Source organism: Lasioglossum baleicum, chromosome 16, assembly GCF_051020765.1.
Source record: "Lasioglossum baleicum chromosome 16, iyLasBale1, whole genome shotgun sequence".
NCBI lineage: Eukaryota > Metazoa > Arthropoda > Insecta > Hymenoptera > Halictidae > Lasioglossum > Lasioglossum baleicum.
Genome location: NC_134944.1, coordinates 1,725,220 through 1,734,053, shown reverse-complemented (window position 1 = coordinate 1,734,053; position 8,834 = coordinate 1,725,220). Strand labels below are relative to the sequence as shown.

Below are 8,834 nucleotides of genomic sequence, written 5' to 3'. Positions count from 1 at the left end.
CATAACTATCACATAATCGACCGAACCGCCTGGCAATGACTCTACCTCGTATTAGTTAGGGTACACGCACGATTGTATTATAAAAATCCTACTCGATTAAATACTCGTCGCATTTTTTGAAGAACACCGCGGATGAGAGGATATAACAGTCTAGAAAATGCGTCCAGCGAATTCAGTAAAATGCAAGTACAAAAAGAATGCGCCGATGACATTATTATATTCGTCGGTGGATTACAAGTGATTGGAGATACACGCGCGAGTCGCTTATCATCTCATCTGGAATTTATTATATATAAAGGGCTAATTGCTAAAATGTACACAAGATACGTTATGAAAAATGTTCATTATTGCGATAGTAATAATTAATTACACATGAGTAGTTTGTTCTCTTTTGTCCTTCCTAGTAGAAGTCGAACGATCATCGATTGTTGTATTGTTTTTTTGTTGTTGTTGTTGTTGTTGCTTTCTATCGCGCGTCGTCGCGTCGTGGCAAAATCAAACGTTTGAATATCTGCTCTTTGCCGTGCGCGGTGGTTCTGTTTTGTTTTTCCTCTTTCTTTTGTTAAAGTTTTTAAATTACACAGCGAATACAGGTTCGTACAAGACAAAATCGACATTAACAAGTGTGATACGCCGTCTTACATACTAATCGATTTGTCTTTTCTAGGCTTCGTTATTCGCTCCGCGAGCTTTGCCGTACCTTTTACAAGCACCGATTACAGAGAAAAAATTGATCGCAAAGACAAAAATTCCTGTCCGTGTTCCTTTTCTTCCTTTATCTTTCTCTATTTTTTCTGTTTTTCCTTCTTTTTTTTGCTTACTGTCTAATTAAGTGACCGCGTGTCGTTATATCTCAATTAGTTTATTTCATTATCTAGATTTAGAAGCCGAAAAACATCGCTAGCACCGAGACGACGGTGCATCATCATGTTTATTTAAATAATTACTTTTAAAACGTACTAACCGACGAACGGATACATTGCTACGTTGACAACGTACTTTCTCTCTCTCTCTCTCGCTCGCTCGCTCGCAATCTTTCGCTCTCGCTCTCTCGTTAATCATAGAATGTATTTAGGTAGATTTAGGCAGAATAGTCCTGAAATCTCACTGCAATTATTCTTTACAGCCACAATATATATGAAAAATATACATAGCGTTGAGAAAACGTATCTTGGTATACTCGGAGAGACTAAAAGTATTACACCTAATGTAAAACACGGTATAGTCCATTTTACTCGCGGTGGTAGAGGTCTTTGCAAAGATCGTAATTAGTGTAGGTACGTATAAGATTGTTTTTTCTATATTGTGGTTGTTGACAAGGAAACTTAAGACAAATTCTAAATAATAATCGTAATAATATTAATAATAATCATAATCGTAGTAATAATAATAATAATAATAATAATAAAAAGTTATCGCTTAAAGAAAGAAATTTACACGCAAAACAATAGTAAACGCATCGATTCAAATAAAATATAGCGACAGGCGAATCGTGGATTCGCAAGGTACGACGCATGACTGCTGATAATATAAATGACGCATATTTAATATAAAATGAAGTCGGACGGATTTTATAAATCCGTCCGTTTTTTTTCCAAGCCCTACGTCTCGCTCAAACAATTCATCTTCTTTTTCTTTCTAACGCGCGTTTTACGTGAGAATTCAAACAAAATTGTAATTCGTTCTCATCATTTATCGATAAACAGTGACGTCGACGACTACATTTCATTATAGTAAGCCCGAGAGGCTCGTGAGATTCTCGAGTGGTAAAAGATCGTGATTGAACTTGATTAATTAGTATAGTACAGGCCCAGGATGCTTTTATCGCGGACGAAATCTCTAAAATGAATTTCCACTAGTCGCATAAATTGTCGAATTTTGTTTTTTCCAACTTTCTTTCTCTTCCTCTCTCTGTTTCTCGTAGTCCGATTTATCGATGAACGATATATGCATAATTAAACTACTACACACACACAGGAACCAAACCACAAAATTTCGAGTTACTCGTAGAATTTGTTAGATAGGTAAGGAATTTTAATAATTGAACAAAACATACAGGTATAGTTTCAGTAGTATTTATATATAGCCCAGTCTTACAAAAAAGTGACTGCATCGTTCCAAGGGACGGGCAAACATTGCTCACTTGCGTTAAAACTAACAATTGGTGTGCTGTCAGTTCAAAGGTATCTTTCTTTTTTTCGTTTTTCCACTGAGAAAGTAGGTACATAATATTACGGTATTTCATAAGCATATGTATAATTAGAAATTAAACTATTCAATTCAAATACAAATCCTACTTTCACTCTCCTATATTTTTTACTTCCATTTTGTTGTTCTTTTTTCCTTTTTTATTTATGAAAATCAAAGCGGACATATTTCGTTTTTCTGTTTTTTCCTGATTTATATATATATATATAATGTTAATGTGACCACCTTTTTTTTTTTAAATTGCCTCAATTGCCATTTGGTGGCAACGTCTCAATATTCGCAGGCCTCTCAGGACGAAGGAAATTTCAGATCGACCACGTTTGTCTGAGCACACTTCGACCCCAAGTACTGGCTTAAGTTTAAAAGTAGACGAGCCATAACTAATTTCAATCGGTGCTGATGCATAAGTGGCAATAGGCTGGGGCTGCTTGTTGGTGGTTTTTAGATGTTGAAGTCAACGGAGGTTGGCGCATCACATGGCATACTTGCGCGTCCATTCACGTGCCAATTCATTGTACTTCTCCCTGTCGGTTTTGTATAACCTTGCTATCTCTGGTACCAGAGGGTCATCTGGATTTGGATCGCAGAGCAAAGAGCATATTGATAGTAAGACTGAAAGAAAGAAACGAATTTTCCCTTGTATAAAACAATCACCTCTCTCATAGATATATTATAATATTCTGTTATTAAACTTCTTCTAAAATTATAAAATCGTCTTTTCTCTCTCTCTCTCTCTCTCTCTCTCTCTCTCTCTTTTCTATTTTAACTTCAATGATATTATATTCATAAATTTATATACCCTTTGATATGGTGAGTGCTGGGGACCATTGCGATCTTAAAATATCCAAACAAATACTTCCATTACTGTTAATATTTGGATGATAAATTCTAGTTGTAAAAGCAACCTGTATAAACATGCATCATCAAATTAATATGCTATGTATACACTGTCGTAGTGGTATGTTTTCTCTCTAACAGTATTTTACATACCTTAGGTGGTTTGAATGGGTAATCTGTGGGGAAGTGAATTGTAAGGAAAAATACTCCTCCTTGATATGGACTGTCAGGCTGAAAATAATATATGCTTCTGAATTCTTCGTTCAATTTGATCTCTATCCTATCGAGAGTAATGTATTTTCTTCGCTAATTTTCACAAAAAGGTCATATTTCGCATTGTATTGACTATTAAAACAATGCTGCGCACATTGTATTTCAAAAGTTTTTTGTTTTGCTGAAAAACTGCTTTATCATTATATATTTCCGATACGAGTGTCCATAACGAAATATGCGAAATATAACAGCATCATACACGCTAACAGAGGTAAACTTATTCGTTAAATTCTCTCGGTAATTATTGCATTAAATACTACATGCATTATCACACATTTCCGAAATAATACTATCATAGTTAGTACAACATAAAGTTCATTTTTTGGAAATTACCTTCGACGATCAGAGCAAAGGCGAAAATACTTGCAAAATAATACTCACAAATTATATTTATACTTATATTACTATGGAACGTTTAAGAAGCTTATGTTTCTCGATTCATAAATACCAAGTTAATTAATTCATGTGAACCAAAAGATTAAAAATTCATATATACTCACTGGTCCCATAATAGTTGCCTGCCAGTGGAATACTGAAAGCAATTATATAATTAAGTAAGTAATATTTCGTTGTGCGATTTTATAAGTATAAAACAACAGTGAGTTACAACTAAATATATACGAAAAACAATAATTTCTGATTATGGAAAAGAAGATTAAAAAAGAAAACCATTATCATTATAGAGGATTATAACAAGACTATATTTAGTTCAATGAAACACAGATTTATAAATAAACTGCGATAGGATTGAACATCAATATGAAACCATAATTTTGCAGTCTTTCATCGCCGCGAATCACCATGATAGATACAATAAGAAAACTTACAATCATCGCCTACAGGACCTGCGGAGCATTGGGCAGGTGGATCCCTCCCAAGATCCTGTAGCTCCTAAAGAACAAAACAAATTCGATTAAAAATCTGAATAGAAGGTTGCACAATCTAAATTTAACATTTCTTAAATATCTCTCCTTTCAATTAAGAACTCGCTGGAATAGCTAAACACCTATTTCAAGTATTGCATCATAGATTAGCATGATTTCTGCGGATGTACAGATATAGTCGGTGTACAAAGCATTTTTATAAAAGAACTAGTAAATAGAGCTATATATAGAGAACATATACATATCAAATATTATCATGTAACAGTAGAGGTGTCGAACACAGTTCTACCATGCTCTCTGTAGTATGCAACATGAAAACATAGCTTAAACTGATTCATTGTTATTACTCAGGGTAAAATACGGAGCTCTAATCTCCTCAGAAACATACGACAAAGAGAAATCTCATCGATCTTATACCATAAAGAGCGAAACGAGCACTGTAAAAATGAATTTTTCAGTCTGTACAAATAATTCCGTTACCCGTATACGGCTGACATCGTGGTGGATATGTTAACTGCGATAACAACAGTAGGAAGTGCTTCTCTGCTTCGTTACAACAGAGTACGAATGCAGCAGATTTTATCGTATAATGTGCCGATTCGATAGGCGGTGCAATTGATTCTTTTGCCTTGCTGCCGTGAATGGCAATACCGAAGCTATCGATCCTGAATGATTGATTCTCTCGTGTGAACGTGTTTTAGAGTCACATGGCGATAATCACGTTACACATTGGAGCAGATACCAGTGATCATTTGGAAAATGGGGGGAGGTCCCAGCTCTTTCCATAAATGGACTATGAATGCACTAATGAAATTTTCGTGATTTCTGAGTTATCTATAGCTCGACGTATACATGTATATACATATATGTATATATATATACATATATATAGTAATGTACATATATGTATATACATAAATATGTATATATAGTATATATATGTGTATATATAAAGGAGTATGTAACGCACGGCTTTACGTTACTTCCGGTAATTTATCGGTTAGCCACTTAAAATTTTTTTTAGAATTTCACTGTCACCTTAGATGCATATCCACTGGCACAAAGTGGCACTGTGCTGCGTGCGCAATGCACCGTGTCTCGGGATAATAACGTACGAGAGCTTAAATGAAAGCACACACGGCGAAATAGGGTGGAAAAAAAAGGTGGTGAAAAGCCAACATGATTTTCAATGCTGGCTCACATTGCTTCTCGCACTGCAAAATCGTTAAGGGCGTTCAACCGCATTCGGCCACATATCACATCGACACCTGACTGTCCCTGTACAAAACGAACACCGCCGACTATCCACGTACCTTGTTAATTCGTTTTAAAGCCATTTGATGAACTGTGTGTTGATATTAACTGGCTGAAAACCAGACAGCGATAGCCGCTAGCCGAAGATCTTTGATTAGGGATTGCAAGATGGCTGCCTTCTAAACGTAGTCCTACTGCGCTCGTCAAGCCAACCACCATAAAGGATTTCTCTCGGTGTTCCTCGAAACAGTCAAACCAGCTACTTTCACGATACCGGACAATGTTATTTTACACGATGAATTTTATAATGCTAACGCACCGAAAGAACGGAACGGACTCGCGCATTTCATTCAATCTTATACCGTGAAATCAAGACAGAGTCACTACGGATTTCCTTTTATTGGCAACTAGTGAATTTTTCACGTTATACCGCGGTTCGTCGACAGATGTCGCGATCGAAACTATGAAAGCGATTCGTCAATTGCGTGATTGAAACAGATTGTATGTACATTGTATTCGATTGTACATGTGCAAAACCTATGTTCGTTCGTTCAACGGCTACTGAATCAATCTCATTCTACGGATCATCGAATTGTTGTTTCATTCATTCAATCGAGATTCGAATGATCGAACCTTGTATTCTTCGGCACGCCTGCATGTACAGTTATTACAATGAATTTTATGTCACCAAACCATATATTTTTATGTCCTCTGTAGTTCAATATAGTCGGAAAAACGGAAAAAGAAAAACAAATAATTTTGTAACTATATACAGTCTTATTCGCTGAAATCAAATAATTTCTTGTATTAGCGAGTTTGTTGATTCAAGGTCGCCTGAAGGTCGTAGTACAAAGTTGTGCCACCGGTTACAATTCTGAAATATACAAAGAGTTTCGCGTTTAAAAATAATAATTTAAAAAAAATGGCTTTGAGGAATGATTTGAAAGAAGACTTACTAATTTTTATTGAAAACATTTTTCTTTCCTGAAAAATGGCGGTTAGAGGATACACCAGGATACACCTTATGGCTTATATATATATATATATTCTGCGCGCATGTATATATATATATATATATATATGTCAAAACAAAACAAACAATGCAACTAACCAATTGCAGCAGAAGGTTGGTTAACGTCAGAAAATTACCAAGTATCACAGTAACGTGTATTTACCCTATAAACCCATAATACAATAGCTGACCGCCATGACCGAGGAGAAAAGAAAGGTGAAAGGATGTTACTGCATACGACAGAAATTTCAGAAACAGCAAGAGAAGAAGCAAGAACAGTGCAAAAGGAAGAGGCAGACGTTGGTGTATAATCCAGAAGAGGTGATGTATCATGAGCCATACATGAAGGAGCTGCGAAAGGAATTTTCGGACGTGTCTCTATTGTGCGATTCGAAAATCGAATTACCGTGGCGAGATATCGCGTTACCGGCAGCCGGCATGAAAATTCGTCAAGATGTTTCGGTAACTCCTTTAAATGGCAACGGAGAAATTGGCGAGAACGACATTGCGGTAGAGCCCACGAAAGAGGAGTCTATGGGCACCATGGCTCTTCCATGGAAGGATTTAGTAATTATGGAGACTGTACAGTCGACTTTGGCCGATCCCGAAAATTGTGACTCCATGTTGGAAATCCCGTGGAACGACCTCGTGCTCGAGAAACCAATGGATATACAACCGTCGTCGGAAGAAGCTTGCGCCGACGATGACGTCGAAATTCCGTGGGACGATATCTTGATACCTAAAAACATAGTTATCGAGTCGCAGAAAAAGAAGAAGCACCCGTCCTCGAAGTATCCGCCGCGCGGGTTGGCAAGCATGGGGTGCACCAAATGTAAAAGATGTTGTCAGAAAACTGATAGTGGAACGAGATCGTACGGTTCTAGGAAATAAATTCTTTCCGATAATAATTCGAGATACTGACGTATCTCTGTAGAGATATAATTTCACAAACAGCTACGAAATGTGAATATTTGAAGGATTATTTTATCTAATACGTTTCTAACGGTGAGAAATATGTAATATTTAAGTTGTATATATATGTATAGATATATACATACATATGTTTTATTGACGGAAAGAAACGGGTACAATTTATAACGCATTTTCTCACGTACATATAGATATCCCGATAATAAGGAATTCGTGCTGGAAACTGTCTTTATATACATATATTTACAACGTGAAATTGAAAAGAAGTATGCAGATTACGCAACTCTTTACATCTTCAAGGTTGTCCAGAATCTTTTTCATTAGGTTTATTTTTAGCTGATCGAAGTTGTTCGACATGTATTTCGTTGCACGATGCGACAGTAATCGCTAGACAGCGGATTTATTACAAAAATGAATAGAACGGTAAAATCCTTCATGCATTTATAGCAAAACTATGAGTAGATGAAATTCAAAATTGTTGGAGAACTTCAAAAATTGAAGAAGTCAATGTATATATGATTTCTCCTCTATTAAAATAAATTCTCTATACTAGTTTACCTCTATATCTCGTCAGCCTTCATGGTTGACGCGAAACACGGGTTTCCAACATGTAGCTCGCGACAGAGTTGGGCAGGAATTAATTACATGAGTAATTAATTACATCTTCAATTACAATTACATGTAACTGTAATTGTAATTGCAATTACTTTCGATCAACCAGTAATTGTAATTGCGGACCACAATTACAATTACAGTGATTCGTCAAGTAATTGCAATTCCAATTACAATTACATGTAATTGTAATTGTATTTCTGCAATTCCAAATTACAGTAATTGGCAAGTAATTGTAACTGTAATTGAAATTACATTTTGCCCAACTCTGGCTCGCGAGCCTCACGCGACTCATTCCTGACTTGTATAGGTACTTTTCCCACTCTTACAATGTAGACTTCATCGTTGTCGTAGAACTTCGTCCCTGTTTCCTTATACATGCAGCTGTAGTTAGGAGTGGGGGGAGGTTTGACTAATGGTGGGGACCAGGGTTCCATATGCGCGGACCGCCAGTCCCCTTACGTTTCCGTCCCTCGCCAAGATGCTCGACTCCGGTAATCGGTAGCATGCTCCACGCGGTACCACGCGGTACGCGGCAGCGGTAGTGGTAAGAGTGGGAGAAGCGAAGGCAGGCTTTACGAAGTATCTTGGCGAGGGACGGAAACGTAAGGGGCCTGGCGGCCCGCGCATATGGCAACCCTGGTGGGGACCTTGTGGCTCTCGGTGGGGGGAACAAGTTCGACCTCCCTGACGTAGACAATTGCAAACGGCAGCCGAGGGAAAGAGCGCAGTCGAAATAAATTTTTAATCACTCCGAAATTTTTTAAATTCAGTTTTCAAGCGTAACCAAAAGTGTCGAATTCGCTGGAAAATATCTGTGGTTG

At 37.0% G+C, this 8,834-nt stretch overlaps 2 protein-coding genes across 2 annotated transcripts; one reads left to right on the top strand and one right to left on the bottom strand.

The window, feature by feature from the left end:
• Positions 1–2,059: 2,059 nt before the first annotated feature.
• Positions 2,060–5,843, bottom strand: Eff (ubiquitin-conjugating enzyme E2 eff). Its single transcript, XM_076440222.1, has 6 exons — positions 5,516–5,843; positions 4,146–4,209; positions 3,819–3,850; positions 3,199–3,276; positions 3,008–3,113; positions 2,060–2,820 (listed from the first exon to the last, which is right to left on the bottom strand). Exons 1-6 carry the CDS (start codon positions 5,537–5,539, stop codon positions 2,681–2,683), a joined length of 444 nt encoding a protein of 147 aa, XP_076296337.1. The 5' UTR covers positions 5,540–5,843; the 3' UTR covers positions 2,060–2,680.
• A 727-nt stretch (positions 5,844–6,570) lies between these two features.
• Positions 6,571–8,278, top strand: LOC143216800 (uncharacterized). Its single transcript, XM_076440221.1, has one exon. It carries the CDS (start codon positions 6,664–6,666, stop codon positions 7,357–7,359), a length of 696 nt encoding a protein of 231 aa, XP_076296336.1. The 5' UTR covers positions 6,571–6,663; the 3' UTR covers positions 7,360–8,278.
• Positions 8,279–8,834: the final 556 nt, after the last annotated feature.